Here is a 19,977-nt window from a genome sequence, read left to right as displayed (position 1 = left end):
TCAGCTCTTTGGAAGAGCGGCAGTGAATTAATCAGAGGATGACTATACTGACAGCTACCTTAAAGCATAAGATTATTCTAACATAATAGGCTGATTGGAGACATCTTAGTTCTTAAAATATCAGTGATGATAAATTTTTTTTGGCATAAGATATGTCATTTATTAAAACTGCCCCAAAAGTAATTTTAAATGACTTAGGATAACTGTAACTGTGCCTAAAATAAATAAAATCAGGACACACATCTACATGTACATTTTACTGATTCCTAAAAATTCCTGGATGGCATGTTATTAGTCTCTATTTCCACTGATGGGTTTTATACTTGTTTTCAATATTCGTTTACTGGCTTAAAACTTTCTATAAGATGCAAAAAGAAAATTTAAGGGAAGGGAAGCTAATATTGTTAAGTAATTATATCACTAAAAATACTTATGAAAAGTGACATACATTAAGGTTATATCTCCATAAGAAAAGTCAGTATCATACTGGAAAACTTATTTCTAGGTAAAGAGGAAAAAACTCTTAAAAGACAATGTTAGCCATGTTGTATTATGAGACACTATAATCACTATGGATTATAAAAAGTATGGTTTAAAAAAGTTAATAATCTCAAGGTAACTATGCTAATTGGAAAATTAAGAATTTTGTTTTCAATATGTATTTTATTTCTTGAATTTCCTTTATATAGTTATACATGAACTGTTTTTTCTCCTATGTTAGAAACAAAGGATTCTTTCTCTATCACAATTATAACTAAACTTTTTAACATTTGAATCTGAGTAAGAAAAAAAAATACACCTTAACTATTTGCTTAAGATGCTCTCTATTTGTAAAAGCAGAAAGTATGAATACTTTAAATTTTCTAGTACCTTCTGATCCTCAGGCAGTACCTACTTCAACACTGTCTTTATTCACAGTACAGATTCATTAACTCGGGTCCCAATCCCCTGCAACCACACCCAAAGAACCTGGCTTCTCTGAGATTCAAAACTTGGCCCAAGGCTTCACATTAAATGATCTCTGGCCCTCTCCTTAGGTGGGAACACTGCTGAGGAACTTCACTAGACCTACCCTGTAACAAATGTATGTATCTAATCTAGTACTCACTCTTACTGGTACCTGGCAAATCTGTCCAGTGATGTCCTGGAGTCAGTCAGTACCAGCCTAGAAAGTCGACTGTCAAATATTCAGGAATCTTGTGAGCTGGTTGGTGTCTTGAAATCAGCTATATGGGAATATTTACACCACAGAAATTACAGCAAACATTACCAATTAGGACTTCTTGCTCTTCCCTCAGACCTGGTTTACCAGTATAACACTCTTGAATTCTTTGGTTCACTTGCACTCCTATCGTTTCAACTCTTGTCTATTTTCCTAAAAATTCTAACTTTCCGCTTTCAGTATACCAAAACCCATTTTGAAAAGACAGACATTAGAATGCCTAAGTCAACTCTCCCATTTTATCAGGAAATTGAGAACCAGAAAACTAAGTGACTTGCCCAAGGTTTCCACAGCTAATCAATGGCTGTGTCAGGACTTAATTCTAACTCACTTGGTTTTCAATTGTGTTCCATCTACTCTATTACTAGATAAAGTACCTCAATCTACTTCACTATCATACAAAATAGAATTCTCCATTGACTTTTCTCCGACACTTTGATTTCCTCTATAGCTATCCTTCTAATAACCATTTCTCTAAGGAAAAGCCAATTTTATTTCCTTTTGAGACTAATCTTTCTGTATCCCTGCTCTCTGAAGTATGATCTCCTCTATCTTTACTTTTATTCTCAACCTAAATCCTTTCTTTTTTTTTTTTTAACAGATGCAGAAGACACTGTTTCAAGAATTTCTCCTTTGATTTCTATCCTATTAGGCCCACCAACTATCTTCTAATCATGAAATGTAGCAGAATTTTCATTAGCTTAGTATGCTTGGCCATTCTGTAGCTTGACACTGACTTCCTCTTATTATCTCCCTTCCTTCCTTCATTCTTGTTGCCAGGCATTTTCCTTTTGCATCCTAAATGTGGGGAGATCCAAGAGCCAGTCTTCATCCTGTCTCTTTTTTCATCGGAGAAGGAATCCCTTTACATAGCCTCTCTGATCTAGCCTACTAGGCCCCACAACCTCTACAACAGCTCTCATTTTTGGCCTTTCTCAAATCTGTCCCATACAGTCTCATTGTGGCACCAGGCCTTTCTGACCTCAAGTCTGGATTTCTGCAATAGGCCAGAGAGTAAATATTCTAGACTTCGCAGGCCATGTGGTGTCTGTGGCAACTACTCAACCCTGTCATTGTGGCACAGCCATGGACGGTATGCAAACAAGTGAGCACAGCTGTGTTCCAATAGAACTTTATTTACAAAACAGGCGCCAGGCCAACTAATTCCTCTTTCTCACCATCAGACTGTAATTACAGTCTTTTGATAGAAACAAGATCCCTTAATGTCACTTTACTGTCTACAGAATCATGTCATAAATGCTTAGACAAGGCTCTAACTCTCTGAACTGATCTTGGACTCTGTCCCTCACACATCTCACATCCACTCCTGATTTCCTACCACACTTCCTCCTCCCCCTACTTACACATAGTGCATGACTCCCTACAAAGCTTCCCACTCCAGTCTCACCCAGAAAGCTTCGTGGATCTCTTCAGATAACAGTCACTGATCATCACTTGGAACTAGTGGTGGGAAGTAGGACTAGCTTTGGTGCTATTTCACTTTTTCTGTATTTATATTATCTTCGTATCTGGAACATAATAACATTTGAGAATAGAAACTATATTTCTAGTCTTACATCTCTAATTAGAACCAAGCCTAAAGTTATCAGAGGCTGAGGATGAATAAAAAGTCATTCAATTGAAGTGTAGGAAGAGTTCCTCAAGAGTAAGGATTTTCCCCTAAGCAAGTAAAACCCTGTAGCTGGTATCCAACTTGTTTTCTTAATGCAAGGGAAGATATGTAAGACCTTCCTTTCATCCCAGCCAACATTTTCTTTTTCTTTCGTATAAATTTTCTGACACCTCCTACTTCTCTAGACTCAGGCTAGTCATTCTTGGGAGGTACTTTCTTCTCTTGTTGACATAATCCAAACTTTATGTTTCTGTCAAGATCTGAACTGTTATTCTCCTAAGTAGATATTTCTTTTAATTAGATATAATGTGAGTACAGCTGAATAAGAATGTAGGCATGTTATTTACAGTACTCCACATACAGAAGTATACTATTTTTTCCAAAATACTTATATCCTGTCAATGGTACTTACTAAATGATAAATATGTACATTTATATATGTGTGTGTGTGTGTGTATAGATATATATATATATCCATTCAAAATATATATTGGAAATTTCTCATAACATTTCTTACTTGATTGCTGTATGGCAAAGAGTTCACTGTCAAATTTTGATATTCTCTCATTTCCTCGTCTATGATTAAATAAGAAAGAGGAAAGTGGATATACTAATATAATACTAGGACTAAAATTTTGATTTCAGAAGAGAAAGTTGCTCTTAACAGCTCCTTAAACTGCTCTGTTTGCTTTCATGGAATGACATTAATAGAATATTACAAACTGCATGTGGGGAGGTTGGAACTCAATTAAAAAAAATAATTGTGAAACTTGGGAATTTTTTTTTTAATAAATTCAATGAAACCAACCTTCAATGGAATCAACTTATAATCTCACATATCTCACAACAGTAGTTTATTGGAAAAAAATTCTATTATTTGAACTATTACAATTGAGGCAGCCTTCTCTAAACCTCACTTATATCTTAGGTGTGCCAGTCATCAAATACAGAACAGAAGAACATAATCAAATTAGATTAATTAGTAGATTAAAAAGCACATCTCCAAACAGAATGACAGTTTGCATAACTGCAAATAGCATTTCGTGGATTGCAAAGGGTCCAACACTGCATGAATTCTTCGGGAGAGAAAATAGAGAAAAAGGGTTAATTTCACAGTCATGCAGTAAAGTTAGGTTTCCAACAAATATTGAACCAACTTACTCTCTATTGAGAGTTCCAACACAGGGGACAGCATGCAAAAGGAAAAAAAGAAAAAAAAAAAAAGAAAAACACACAAATTAGTCGCCATCAATGCCAAGTTCCTGTATGGAAGAAAAACACTTAGAAAATAAAAGTGACACATGTTTTTCAAAGTTTTATGGTAAACTCAAAACAGTTTTTAAAAACAAGAGTTAAATGAACAGTATGGGAGAAAAGTATGTGATTTTCCTGTGTTTTTCTCTCACCTCCTTGCCAAGGAAATCTAAAAACAAAAATTCCCTTATTTTCCAGACCCCATTATCCTTGAGGCTCAACTTCTAGAAAGAATCTAAGACTAAGAGATACCTGTCAAAACTTCTAAACAGGGCCAACATTTGCTCCCAAAACACAGTATCTAGAATTTTTATCTTATCTCTTTTTTTTTCCTCTTCAGAAGCAATGCATTTACAAGTTAAATTATTTCTTTGAAGGCTTGGAACAGTTACTATTGTTTGGAGGTAAAAAGGAACCATGCCACAACTTTTAATTTTCCCCACATAAGATGTATGTTTTGGTGTCCTGATCCTAAGACTGCAGGCAGCTCAGCTGCCTAGAACATCAGGAGACCAGCCATGACTTTATAAGCAGGGCACTCAGCTGTGCCCCGCTTTAGTAGCCGCAGACGAAATTCAGGACTTCAAGAGGTAGGACTACACAGACCATAAAATGTCAATTCAAAGCCTGCACTTTAGTGAAGGTGGCTCTTCTCAAGCAGTTCCTTCGAAGTCAAATGTCAGAACCACAGGGGCTTTTGGCATCTGACACTCCTTACATTTGAGGGGAAAAAGTGGGTCTAGAGTAGTCACGATAAAAATCTGCCCTGAATTCCTTAATTTTTCAAACTATTTAAATTTAGTTTCTAAAAACTTACATAGTGCTTGGTGTGTTATAAGAGTTTTACAAATATTAACTTATTTAATCATCATCTCCCAATCTTATTAATTTTATTTTACAGAAGTGATGGAGGCAGAATCTGAATGCGAGCAATCCAGCTCCACTATCTGTACCTGTTATCACTATGTTGTGCTGAATCTCTTAGAAAAATACTAAGAGGCTTTAAATTATACATTTGCAGCTTTGTAGACTAAATTACTATCAAACATAAACTGTGACTGATTACTGGTATCTTAAGCAAAAAAAAAAGTTTACTTATCAAGTTACAAGATAATCAAATAATTTCAGCTTATAAACTGTATTTACCAACCACATTCCTGCTGTCCCAGGAAAAAAATCCAGCATCCATTTTAACTGTATTCAGAAAGAGCTCTTTTCCAGACCTTCCTTTCTGGAATGTTTGCACTGGATACCAGAGCTAGCCTGATATTTTAGTTGGACTTAGATGCATACTCTAAAATAGATAAGAGAAACATTCTGGGGGCTGGAGGTGATTCTAGATGAAAGGAGATGCAGTCGCTGCTCCAACCTGGTTCTCTAAGTACCCTGTTTCTGCTGGGGACACCAGGTAGTCTCAATCATGTCTAGGAGAAGTGAGAATAACTTTCAGTTATCATGGAAGCCAGCTACTATCCAGAAGCTGTTAACACAGAGACTGAAATGTGGACTTCAACATAAAAGTACATGGGAAAATCCACCCAACCTAGCTCATGGTATGAGGTGCCTCCATGCCGAGGGCAAGGCCTCAGACAGTTTCTGTCCTGTGAGCTTTCAGGATAGCTGAGGTTACAGATAAGAGATTTCAATTCAGAGTGTTTGAGGAAGAAAGAGAAGTGTCCCTGAGAGTCTACTTGAAGGCTGTGAGGAAAAGCACATGGCACGTCTGAAGAAGTGAACATACTTTTCAGGCTGGGTTGAGAGTGAGAAAGGAATGACAAGCAAAGATGATAGGCTTTGCCCAGATATTTTTTTGAGGGTAATGAGTAGTCACTGAAGGGTTTTAAGGTAGTAGAGAAGATTTACCTTTTATTTATTTATTTTCCTTTAGAATTATTTTATTAGATTGTAAGTGTACAACTGCTTCTTAACTCTACACACAAAGTTTTTTAAACGAATAATGTTACGTCTTATTGAACCATAATCCTTGCTAAGTGCTTTTCAAAACTTTGAGAAAACCCTTTAAAAAAGGTTTTACATGTCACCCAAAACTTACACATTTAACATTATCAAAAGAAGAATGCCTTCTTACAGAGATCTCTAAAAAGAAACAATTAAGAGCCTAGAGAAGATTTACCTTTTAGAAAGATTACTCAAGGATGCAGTGCAGAGGAGAATTTAAGGACAGGAGGTGCAGCAGACTAAAGACAACTGTCCCCTGAATTACTAGTGAGAATGGAAAGCTGTTTAGAATGTTGAATCAATTAGGACTGAGTAAGTTTCTAGAATGATGCCCAGATTCCTCACTTCAGCAATGAGGGGATGGTGCTTTCAACAAATGAGATAGTGCAATGTAGGAGGAAGAGCAGTTTTGAGGCTAAAGATAACCAAAAAGACTAAGAAAGTGCAGGAGTAAAATGTGGGCTGGAAGTACCACTTGGGAGCCATTAGGATAAAGTGGGTAATTTATGATTCAGATAAGGTACCAAGGGGAGAAAGATGGCCCAGGGCAACGCACTAACCAACACCAACATCACTAAAACAAGCAGAGAGATAAGTGTCTGAAAGTTAAAGTAGAAGAACTGGTGTGAGGGAGATGGAGCAGGCGCAACAGAAAAGCCCCTCCTCCTCCTCTCCCACACCACAGTCCTTAAATGACAGAAAAGATGCACTGAGAAAACTCACAACAAAGTTGAAAAATGAAAAGGGATCTCAAACAGCAAACTGAAATTTTGAGAAATTTCTGGAAGACCAAGCAGATGAGACCATATTAGCAAAAACCAGAGTATGTTTTTATGCCTCAAGGTGAACCCTCCTTTCATTCTCAAAGAAGAAAAAGTAGAAAGAATGGGTTTATATGCAGTTAAGTTTGCTGGTCTGGAGTTTCTGCTTGATGCCTTTTACTTTCTTGGTAAGCTAAGAGGCCAGGACATATGCTTTGGGCATGAGATGGGTGGGGAGGTGAAGAAGGCTGGAGTTTGAGGAGATACTACTTGACACAGTCTCCATGAAGGACAGAAGAGAAAAACAAGAGGAAGAGGCAAGGCATACTGAGCATTTAGACAAAAACTACGGATCAGAATTGAAGAATGGCAGGAATATTCAGGAATAACAGGGCTGATTTCACCCAGCAGCGGCCAGTACACTGTTTCCCTTCAAAAGTCCTAACCTTCAACCAGTGGCATGAGCATGAGCATGAGCAAGGGTTCTTGAATACATGTTTTTATTTTAGCGTCAATGACCAGAGTCAATCATACAGAACAGGGGTTGCAAACTGTGGTCTGCAAGCTAAGAATGGTTTTTACATTTTAAAATGTTTAAAGAAAACAAAACAAAATATAAGGCTTTTTAGTGACACATGAAAATTATATGAAAATTAAAATTTCAATATTCATAAATAAAGCTTTATTGCAACCCAGCCATGGTCATTTGTTTACACATTGTCTATGGATGCCTTTGTGTTATAATGGCAGAATTGAGTAGTTGTCACAGAGACCATTATGGCCCACCAAGCTACAAGTATTTACTAGCCTTTATAGGAAAAAAGAAAGAAAAGAAAAGGTCTACCCTTGATAGAGAACAAACTTGTATTTAGAAAGAAAAGAAAGTATCAAAAACAGCTGCTTGATCCTGAAGACCAGACTGTTAGTACTTTATAAACATACATTAAAAAAGGGAGGGGAGATAGCTACTATTTTAACAGTATCAGGATATAATGCAGAAACTCAAATCCAGCCCTGACATTTTTAACTTGGCACAGTATAGTGACATATCCATTTTATTCTTAATGAATTACCTTGTTGGCAGAGCCTCTGATGAACAATCACCAAATAAGTCAAACAAACAAAAAAAATTAACAAAAATCTTCCCATTACATTTATATTCACGGAACTAAAAAACCAAAAACCAAACCAGGCAAAGCCAAATGGATCAACTGTATGCTGTTATAAACCCCATGGAGAAAAACCAAAAAGCCACCTTCCTGAGAACTCTAGGTAGGACTTAGCTGGTTCTCCACATCTACTAAGGGGAGGTCAAACATTTGTACTCAGTTCAGTTCTTTCACCACTATCAAACTCGACTTTCATATTTGATCTTCAAGAGGCTTTTTTAAAAAAGTGTTTTTCTTTATTACTGTGTAAATCCTAGTATCCTACAAAATTGCATTATTGTCCCAATAAAAAATAAAAACCCGTGACTTCAAGAAATAATCCAGCTTCAGTCTTATACCTTCTAGGAGAGAAGAATCAGATCACTTATTGAAGATGTTTTAAAATTCTAAAAAGTTGTATAGATTATTAGTTAAAATATCTTTTAATAAAATAGGCCCACCCAGATCATAAGTGTCTTGTCCTTTGACTCATACTGCCAACAAAAAATGTCAACAGCTAATCTGTTCAGGATTTACAGAAATTTTTGCAGTAAAGCAATTCCTACAGCTGTAGTTAGTGGTAGCAATATCAGTATAAAATGGTACAGTTATGTACGTGCTCAGTTTGAAAGTTATAAAGTTAGTGTACTTTAATCTGTCTTTAATAGGATCTTGCATTGGTTAAAATAAATACACCTTCTCATAAAAAGATAACCTTTAAAAATTATTGTTTCAAAGTAAAAGCAATTTATAATCCTTAGCTAGATTTTAATTTATATATAAAGTGGAATTTTAGTATCTTTAAGTAGTGTCACAAGTAATGAAAATAGAAAAAAATGAGGAGGAAATGACATGTGCAACAATAAAGTGAAGACAATTTAAAAAACAATAAAGTGAAATTAATTAATTTTTTTCTTATGATTTCCCTTCCACATCTCCCTCTCACTTAGGTTAGAAATTCTCATGTAGACATCTGTGGTCCTAAAGGAAGATATTGAATAAAGTTTCACCATTGTCAATCAATTGCTGAAAACAGAATAAATGAATACATTTTACAACAGTACTATCCATCAAGGTAAATCACAATTTCACAGTACACATGCAGATTATGCAAAAGTACTTAAATATATTTCAATCAACATTAAACATTCAACAGTGTTCTGAAGATTTTTATGAACTATTTCAATATATAAAATGGTTCTTTTATATTAGTACCAAACTATGGCTGAAGCCATATTTTGTGCTTTTGTGTTATTTAATGGCAAGTCTTTTCTACAAAATTGCTCTTTTAAGATAAAAATATATTTACATCAATAGAGAAGAAAACTTAATAAAAAATAAGAAACTTTTTCCAACTTACCCCAATTATTTCCTCTACAAATAGTAAAATGTTTTTAGTGATACAAATACATTCATCCTGACTAGCTATATGTGAGTGTGATTGTTACATCCTTCAGTTTATGGTCTTAGACGATCTCTTTTTGAAAACATTTTAATGATTACCAGAGAGCAGTTTCTAAATTATGTATGATATCAAATACTTGATTTCAATTATGTTTTTAAAATCATTGCCATTTTCGGGGCAATAATAAAATAAAAATGTCTTACAGTTTTTTGTTATTATTTACTTCTTTTCTTGAGGGGGTAATATATGAATGACACCCTACAAAAATAACCTTAAATACTAAAACATACCTTGCCATGAGGATCAGCAAACATTCTTGTGAAAATTTCACATAATCTTTTCAGTTCAACTCGACTGTCAAAATAATAAAGTGGCTAATTAATATCTTGTAGGAAGAAGTAATTTAAAAGTGATCTTACATATAATTGGGCTTCTTAAAAAAGGCTAAAAAATCAGCCCATAAAATTGAGAAATTTTTGGATCTTATCAGTCAGGGCTAAATATAAATTTACCAAATGCAACAACAATTCTGTTGTAACACACACTAGTTTAAAGGTTGAAAGTTATATACAAAGAAATAACTTTATTTCATTACTGTAGCAAGACAAAGGAAACTATACAAATGACATTCCCAGTATATGAATCAATCTCTTAATTGCCATCTGAGGACTAAAATCTTTCTAAATTATGATTACTAATGTGCCATTTAAAATGATACACTGAATCTTATGTTATCCTAATCTAATGGGGTTGGGAACAACACTATGATCATCTATTGCAGTGATTCATGAAGTGTGATATGCCAACATTAAAATGTATTAGGCAGTACATAAACACTTATTTTAAATTACTTAGTTCTAATTATTTCTCAAAATAAATACACAGCTAGTAAACCAAACCCTGATTTCAGGTATCAAGTCAGGAAGTAGCCGTCTGTTATCCAGCATACTCGACCTTATGAATTATCTGAACCAGGTTCTTAAAGAGGTAGACTACAGAGGTTTAAAACATTACACAGATAAAGACAATAAAGATTTTAGAGAGGAAAAGCAAGCAAAAGCCATTAGGAAAGGAAGCCAAATCAAACTCAACTAAAAACCAATATAAACTTCTGTCCTTAGAGAAATTCACTCCAATTACATTTCGTATTATACCAAGGTTCAAATATTACACCAAACACCAAAACTATATCTTCATTTTTGGGTGAGCATAAATATTCTTTCATCTCACTGAAAAACTTATCAGGAATGAATTTTAATAAATTTTTCAGTTTTAAATATGTGTATTTTACTATTTATTTTTATTTAAAAAAATCAGTAACTTTTTATATTTAACTTCTTTTTGTGAATAAAAAGTTTCATTCTAAAATGTTTCTTTCTTTAAATAGAACAAGTTAATTAAATTAAAAAAAATAATGATAGTATAGACGGTCCTAAAGGATTAAGGCTTGGGAAGATATTTTGATGCCACCTTCTGAATTCAGGACAAGTATGAAAGCATACCAGTACCTTTAAAGTGTTATGAAAACAAAGTCAAGTCAGAAAGTGCTAACCTGACAGGACAATTATTTTAAGAGAAAGTAACTCACCTTAGCGTTCTCTGATTTTTTAATAAGTTCTGCAGACCCAGGAGGCCTTCCTTCCTTTCCGACCAGTTGGAACTAGCACATCTGTTGAGGACTTCTGCCACATCTTCTGTCTGCCTCATGTATGTAGGAATACTGCCATTCCGAGAGCTATAGGAGCGTTCTGAACAAGCACTGGATGCATCGCTGTTGGCATCATCGTCTGAATGCATCCCATACGACTCGTATCTTCTTCGAGCAGGTTTTTTCTGTTACACATAAAGACTCTCATCAAATGGTAGTTTAGATAATACACCAGTATTTCACAATTTCTACTGATCATGAAAGGACTGGTTTTTCTTTAAAAAATCAGTGCAAAGCATGCTGCTAATCACTGTAATAACAAAAAGTCAATATTTAGTTTTTCTTCAGAAAAAAAGTTTTAGGAGTTAGTAGAAGATGGACTATTCTTTAACTATGGGGAGTGGGAGAAGGGGAGTAAGACAACTACATGGAAGTTTAGACATGTAAAGTGGGGAGTGCACAAAAACGGAGGGCATTTCCTTTCCTCCTTTCTTTTTGTGGAAAACCAAAAAGAACTACTAGAGTATAAATGAACAGAAACTGTACTAAAAATGTGAGTTGTTAAGAAGAAATTATTACCTTTTTAAAGGATAAGAATGGGTCAGAAAATGGACAATGGATCAGAAACACGTTCCCCCATGTAAAGTTTTCCTGTCTCTCCCTTCTTTCCTCTATCCTTCTTTTACTTCCACTGTGACTTTTCTTGCTACTCTTTTTTCCCTTGTACCCAACCCTGATGTCTCCTAGAGAAGTGAGATACAGACAAAGAACGATGAGAACCTGTGGTGCTTACTATTATTTTGGGAGGCAAGCTCCTTGAGAGTCCTTCCGTGCTTTTCCCAATGTGTCTATACAGTCTATTTCAATCAATATGAGAAAGCATATTCAGATTCCTTTGATTTCTTTACATCTGAAGCTTATCATTTAATAACTGCAACTGCTAATTATACCTTGAATATTGAAAGTGAAATGAGAGAGAGTAAATTGCCTATTTGGGATTTTCTTGGAAGAACTGGAAATAAATCTTTATGCAATCTGATACCTGAATTTAGCCTGGTGAATGGTGAAGATATTACTATGAAACACGTTAAGCACAATAATTTAAAACAGTTCCAGGTGACTAAATTCTCCAAAGTTTAAAATCTAAAAGAAAGATAACTTGAACTTAACTCAAAATAGTTTTTTATAATGACATTTCCATCACTAATTTGATTTAGAGACATCGACATAATTTAGAATGGCAAATGTGATATTTCCTGTGCTGGGCTTCAGGATCAGTTCTGTTACAGACATCAGGGTGAACGACATCATCTCATTTGTACAAAGTAGTCAGGCTTGAAGGACAAGAACCCTCACGGGACGCTCTATTTAAGCACTATCTCCCTCCTGACAATCATATGTATTGAAAAAATGATGCATGTCTACAGATTTTATTATTTCCACTTGATTTTTTTATAGAAGACTATCATCTGTTAAACTGATGAAGCAAAGAAAAAAAGTTACGGTATCATAAGATGTCAGAAAATAGCAATATCTATACCTTAGTCCGTATGTCTCCTAAGAGCTGAGAGCAGTAGATTTTTAAAGAGAAAAATTGAAAATAATGAAGAACATTTTGCTAAACAGCACAGTGAAGTAGGCATAAACAATGCCCATAATCAGAAACATTAAGCTTTAAAATATATAGATACAAAAGGACTGCTTATAAGCAGACTATATCTTTAATCTCACCAACATTCTTTAGTCAAAAGGGAAATATCTAAGCCACAAAAATACTCTCATAATCAGTTTTCCCAAAGAAACTCAAGTCTTCTTCCCATTTGGATTGTTCTGTCATTTCCAAAGTTAATTTTATTTCTATGATTTTCCCCCTAGGTCTAATTAGGCTTAACAGTTGGATAGTGTTCTCCTGATAGTTGTAACTGGAATATCTATGCCATGCAAATAATGAAAGTAGATATAATCAAATTATTGGGATTCAGCTTTTAGCCCTAGTAGCTAAATGTTCCTCATATAATTCAAATACAACATCTTAGGATTATAAGTAATAGTTCAAAAATAACCCATTCAATTAATAAAATTTATGTGTATAGAATTTAATCAGTAAATCACCCATTTAAAAGAAACTAAAAAACATGATATGAGAAATACATTGATGAGGAACAGTAAATTTAAAACATATAGTTAATTTAATATCACCAGAACAAGATGTGATCAATATACCCCAAGTTCAAGAGAACAAAGTCCCTACTTAATTATATTAATTTATATAAAAAATAATCAAATGGCTGAGGTAAAGAGAAAAATTCAGCACATACAGACTGTCAGACCAGAACTATACATGTGACTACATGTAACATATTATAGCTATGACCAATGAATATTTTTAAAAACTTGTTTTTCAAATATATGGCAAATACTGTATTATATCAACATTGGTTAAGAGCTGATATGCAGTTTTAAAAGACATAATTTTTTTAAAAATTTCAAAACAAAGATGATGACTTCTATAAGATCTGGGTAAGAAACTGAGTAAATGCTTCTCAAATAGAGCATTAATATTGTAATGTGAAAGACGAAGAATCATATTGAATTGACTTGGGAAACTGGTAAAAGCCAATTATAATCAGTTTCAAATACTTCCTTCATAATTTTAAGTAAGAAAAACAACAGTGGTATATGTACAGCATTCCTCTGACAAACTATCACGGATCTGTAGATCATGTTTTTAAACCTCACTGTTTTATTAATGTATAAGGCATAAAGGGCCAGAAAGGTTTTTTAATTATAATTTGTTTTGAAGGTGTACTTTCTCTCAGCTCAGAAAATACGGGTAAGTAAAAGACTAAACAAAATCCAATCCCAAACTAAAGCAACCCCTAAATACTCAATTCAATGTTAAGCTAGCCTTGAAACTACATGCTTATTGGGTACATATTTATATACTGTATACATATTTATATACTAATCTATCTGTCATTATTCTCAGTGTACTACAGTGCATAAAACACATCACCAGATTAACAATGTCAATATTTATACTCATGATATCTCATCAATTATTATGGGCCTTGGCTTCAAATTCTGACCAATTTATAAAGATTGAGAATTAATTATACTGTCTTGCTTTTTGCATTGCCCACATTTGATCTTCCTAGATTTAATCCACAGGAATTTTCCCACCTCCTTTCCCACCCTGGGGGACTGGCTCACTCATACACTAGCTCGATAACTGGAACATTTATAACGATAAGGAAATGGAGAAGAGTACCAAGGCATCTGCTACCGCCTCCTCCACATCGGAACCTGTGTTCAGGACTCGCATGGCACTGACAGAGGATGACAGCCGGCTTGACTGGCTGATCCCATACCCTGGACCTAACAGATCAGAAGAAAGAAAACAGCTTTGAGAGAGCCGTAAATGTAACTGTGTCAGGTTGGAAACTATAAGATCCTTAAGGGGAGGAAAAAAAAAAAAAAAAAAAACCAATGGGGCAAAGCATTTTAAAAGCAATATTGTATTCTCTGGGTACATTTAGTTTCAGTCAAATAAAAGGGTAAAGGCAATTAAAATCACTGACAGTGTGTGGGAAATAAATTTAAAGAACAGCAGCGATGGTACATTTATGACCAGAAGATAGAAGAAAGCATGGCTGGCTAACTAAGGGCTTGCAAATCTATAGTCTTGTAATTAATCCAGCTCCATCAGTCAGGCAAATCTCACCCATATGGGTGAGCCACAGAGTAGCCCAGAACAAAGCTCAATCCTCATACCAGTAATGACTAGGGAGCTCAATGAAGCCACGCCAGGAATTTACGAGGGAAAAACCCTCCAGTTATTACCTCTTCTTCAAAATGGGGTGATTCCATTCAATAACTGTCACATCACTTGGTATCTGTTAAGCACCTACTATGTGCCCGGTATTCTGAGGTATGTAAAGACAAACCATAGATGGGTTTTCCCCTCAACTACTTTCTAGACCATCATTTACAATTAAAACACTTCATCCACCATTTTGGTTTTTTTTTTTTAAACATATATACAAAGATGAAGTACATAACTGAGAATATAAAACAACTCTATATTTTAAAATGACATAACTTATGTTATACAAAGGAAAAATGTCCATCTTCCAGTGAGAAAGGTGCTCAAATAAGATTGCTGAAGGGAAAAAAGTTACTTGGGGAAAATTAAAAAAAAAAAATAAATGATTTCTTCTCCAACAAATTAAACTTAAAGAAAACAAGTCAGTTTTAAAACATGATTACTCAACGGAAACCGAAAAGAAAAAAATCTGAGATGAATGCACAGATGATAGTGAAAATGTACTCATCCTTCACCTGAGGCCCCATACACATCGGGGGCGTAGAGGGCACCAGTAGATCTGGAATGGTGTCTGGAGGCTGGAATAACAGGACCATACAAACCTCATCTATTACTACAGAAACAAGGAATAGTGGCAGCACTACAGTCAGGCAAGGAGAGTTAGTTAACAATGGTATTACTATTAATAGTTAAGGATCAGAATATTGCCAAATGGGGCAACTGAACATTAGCATTGCAACATCATCCTTGACACACAACAGATCTTACACCTATGGGGACAGACAAGTCCACACAAGACAGAAAAAAGCAAGTATTCAAATGGAAGGAAATGTCAAGAGCACAAGCATGAAACAAAAAAGAATGAACACTGTAGTTAAAAAAAAAAAACCACTATGGTAACTAGTAACCAATAATAACCCCATCTCCACTAGTCCTGAACCCCGTGAGGCAGTTATTAACTATTCAGTTTTATAAATGGGTAAACCAAAGCATAGAGAAAGGTTAATTAATTTGATCCAAGCCACCCCTCAGTATCTGCACTCTTTCAAGGTCTTTGCTTGTAGCAGTACGCAAACCATCTTTACATTGTTCAAAAGATAACATACCTCATTTATGTTAACATAGCCATTTTCTATAATGGTTCATAGGATATAAGTTCTGTATTCAGTAGGTTATTTAAATATCAAAGCACATCTGAACACCAAAAAAGAAATCTTAATACTTTAATCAAAACGGCCGTTTAGATCTTAGAATCCTGATTTTCAAAGCACCATAAAGTGAGCCTTTTTCTTACACACACAAACAAGTCAGGAAAAGTTCATTTTATTGTATAATGAAATATATTGCTCTTATTTTAAGTTACTTGCTTCAGATATATTCAAGAGAACAGTTAAAATACTTTTTATTACATGAATTACTCTTTCCTTTGCCACAGGACCTTGAGGAATAAGAAAATGATCAGAACGACTGATAGAGAAGGTTAAAGAGAGAATGCTGCATACAATGTTTAACCAGACCCTAAAAGTTGATTGGTATCGTTAATAAAGCATACTAATATATAGTTAGTTTCAATTTTACCCAAGAGAAATAATTTCTAAAATGATAAAGAAGAGTTGAACCAATATGGAAATGCTTTAACAGACGAAGAATTTTGAAAACCTTCTGAAATCAATAGTTATCTGTGGCTGAAGATAACACTCAGTGCTTGCCATAGTGTAAGCCTTTTTTTTTGAATCTTGGTTCCAGAAATAGATGGAAACTAAGAGTGCAAGTTTCCAGAAGTTCAGCTTTGCTCAACTCTGATTTATTTCTGGTGCTTTAGGGCCCTCACGCTGGTCTTGTGCTACAACTGAATAGATGGCAAGCTATGGGATTCATCTGCTGAATGGCAACACTCAAATCTGAGGCGACAAAAGGGTTCACCAAGTAAATAAAGACAACAGAATGCAGGCAAATGCAGCAGAAAAATGGGAATGAAAGGGACAACCTGATCTCTGGGAATGCTATCTTCATCCCTCTGTAATAAACAAGGATAATCTGCTACCTTTACTATGCAGTATCCGTATGTAAATAAAAGGGCTATAAAATTCAATTCTTCTAAAACTGTATGATTAAAAAGTTTAACCACCTTTAACCCAAATAGGATGTTCCATTAGAATCAGGAAAACTGCCTCCTTTAATAATAACATTCAAATGATTTAAACTGGCAAATGGAGGCTCTGAGATAAATCTAGAAAATTAATGTCTAGACAAAATATCCCTTTAAAAATAGGCATATTAACAATATTTATTAAGTAATTAGAAGTTGTTTATAAATATCCTCTAATCTCTGACTATTGTACAGGTTTAAATGGTACAGAAACATACTTTTGCTTCTTCTTGATGTATCTCACATTTTCTACTAACTCTATATTAAACAAACGTAGGTTTATACCAGTAAAAATCTAAGATCCTTGCCACTAAAGTGTAAACAACTAACTGTAGGTAAGCAAGCAGAGTTTAAGGGGAAGAGGTGGAGCAGCAGCGGTGGGTGGCAGTGACGATGAACACGATAACCACGTGCTCACTGTGTGCCAAGCACTGCTCTCAGGGGTTATTTCGTGTATTGTGTCATTTACAGTGCCTTCAAATTAACGCTGAGAAGTACATGCTATTATCCTAGTTTTATAGATGAGGAAACCCAGCTACAGAGCTGGGGTATCAACAAGGCCATATGACCCTAGAACATATGCTCTTAAACTACCACACACCCACTCTGCTTCCTTTAACTCAAGGTGGCAGGCTTATTTTGTACAGACGTAGGATTTATTTCATTTTTGAAACATATATGCATGAAGATGTACCATGTATGTGTGTGTGTGTGCGTGCGTGTACACACGCACGTGTGGGCATACACATATCAACAGACACTGTACAGACTAAGCCTACTATATGCTGTACATGAACTACATATATCTCTGGGAAAGACAGAAAAGGAAACTCTTTGGCACCTGGCACTGGAACACAAACAAGAGTTGAGGATACCACTGTCTGTGTCCCTAGCTTAAAGGGGTTTTCTAGGTCAGTATAGGATAGTCAGGTAGTGATATATTTGTGCTAAACGGCCCAGAGAACAAGAAATTAATCTCTAGAAACTGTATACTAACACGTCTATTGAAGGAAACAGTAATTCCAATAGACAATGAATAGAACTGTGTTCTACTTAAGTGTTACAAAGTCTGAAGAGCAACTTTCTAAGTATTATAGTAACCTACATTTTATGGAATTAAAAGAAAAAAATCTGAAATGTCTATAGGTATGTGTATATAAACAGAGTACTAGTTAAAATGCTGAAGGATCATGCTGAAATTCTAAAGATTTTCAACATAAAAAAGTTCTGCCTCTCCAATTATGCTAAAATACCAAATGTTTAAAAAAATTTAATATTTTTATAACTGAGGTAAATGTAGCTTTATAATCAAGGCTATACTACAAACTCTATAATTAAGGATGGATAGATTTTACAACAGTGACATGATATGAGCTAATACATGGGAAATGGCTATAAAATACTATAAAAACATTAATCTTTCCCATTTTAATAAGTAGCACATATATTATCTTGTAGCATTCTTTCTGGTAACTTAAGTTAAATACCTAAGGTGCAATGTTAATATTTCTGCTGGAAAGGACAAAAGTATATATAATTTTACCAAACTAAATAGTTCATATTTCATGTAAGAGTAAATATTTAAATTTATAGGGTTATTTGTTATGAAAAATCTTGCATTCAATATTCTGTAGTTTAAATTTGCATGCTATTTACTTGATCATGAAGGCAATTTGTTCATACAATGTTTAACTTGCTCATTTAACACAAGGAAATGTCAAAGGAATTCCCCATACATCTAATTTCCTTCGGACTCTCCTCAAAATGACACAAGAGATACAGTTGATGAAGAAAGCCAAATCCAAGGTATGTTTCCCACAGTGGGAAAGCAATACATCTCACACCTGCCCAAACACTTACCAAGGGGCTGGAAAGAGCGAACAGGACTCGTATCCCTGCTGCTCTCCCGGCTGGCTTCCCGGCTGCACCCTTGACTCACACTTGGTCGAGGAATACGACTGCTTCGGGCTGGTACAAAGCAACAGCAGCATAGAAGGGGAGTAAACAGGAAATAGGATGTGGATTTTCGATATTTTGGTTTTATTTTTCTTTCTCAAAAACTAATCAATAAGTTAAGTTTTTCTAAGATTGAGAAGAAATGATTCTTGATGAAGCACTGCCAGGAATAGCATTAAAATTCTTGAATACAGTCTTCTAGTTTGTATAATTAGAAGTATAAAATAATATTTTACAAAAATAAAAAAGTTGTGAATAAAAAGATTAAAAATTTAAATGGATTATACTTTCAAGATGATATCTAATTCAATTTTTAACCTGCATTTCAATTCTCCTTGAATTGTAAGTTGTTTTCCTCTAACTTAGAAGTGCCTAAATTGATGTCTTTAATGCCACCAAAGCCTGAAATATAAAAGAAATTCAAGGTCCCCAGTTTTACACAGAAAACCTTACCCACTGAGAGCCTAGATGGACTGGCCTCTCTGCTACAGCCCTGGCTTCGCGGTATCTTGCTTCTCTTCTGTGCTGAGGCTAAATTGACCAGGACTCTTTGTACACCAGAGCTCACAGTAGACAGGGCTGTAGTGGTCAGAACTCTTCCTGGAGACCCAGATCGGCTGCCAGCTGAACACCAAACATACATACAAATGTTAAGATGTGAACTCCAAGAGAACTTGTTGAAAGGATAAAAATTCATGAAGTAAATCTGAGAAAATTATGACAGTGTGGCAAGTTCTAAGTACAAAGGAAATGGACTGAGGAAGATTTATATATAATTGTAACCTGGAAAAAAGGTACAGTTTATATACTAGGATTGAATGGTAAATCATGTAAAATATATTTTCAGTTTTGGGGTGGGGGTGTAAGATGCTATATTTAATGAGGACAACACTATACTGATTTTCAGAACACAAACAGTATAAAAGATTTCCAAAGAAATAACTTATCTGACAATACATTTCACATGGCTAAAGGTATATGTTAAAAACCTAGATATTGGGGGGGCGGGTATAGCT

The 19,977-nt window shown here is 34.8% G+C and overlaps 1 protein-coding gene across 16 annotated transcripts in view; it reads right to left on the bottom strand.

Moving 5' to 3' along the window:
• CLASP2 (cytoplasmic linker associated protein 2) overlaps positions 1–19,977 on the bottom strand; it is a 153,282-nt gene that overhangs the window by 29,418 nt on the left and 103,887 nt on the right. For 15 of the 16 annotated variants that reach the window (XM_074345319.1, XM_074345324.1, XM_074345321.1 and 12 more), the window contains 5 exons: positions 19,415–19,585; positions 18,866–18,973; positions 14,302–14,408; positions 10,971–11,215; positions 9,673–9,736 (listed from right to left, as the gene is read on the bottom strand). In XM_074345319.1, coding sequence (XP_074201420.1) covers positions 9,673–9,736; positions 10,971–11,215; positions 14,302–14,408; positions 18,866–18,973; positions 19,415–19,585 — 695 coding nt within the window. The remainder of the gene's footprint in view (positions 1–9,672; positions 9,737–10,970; positions 11,216–14,301; positions 14,409–18,865; positions 18,974–19,414; positions 19,586–19,977) is intronic. The other variant, XM_074345330.1, reaches the window with a different exon arrangement.

The sequence above is a fragment of the Camelus bactrianus genome, chromosome 17 (assembly GCF_048773025.1).
Source record: "Camelus bactrianus isolate YW-2024 breed Bactrian camel chromosome 17, ASM4877302v1, whole genome shotgun sequence".
Taxonomy (NCBI): domain Eukaryota; kingdom Metazoa; phylum Chordata; class Mammalia; order Artiodactyla; family Camelidae; genus Camelus; species Camelus bactrianus.
Note: the sequence above shows the minus strand (reverse complement) of the source record. Positions and strands in the feature narration are given on the sequence as shown.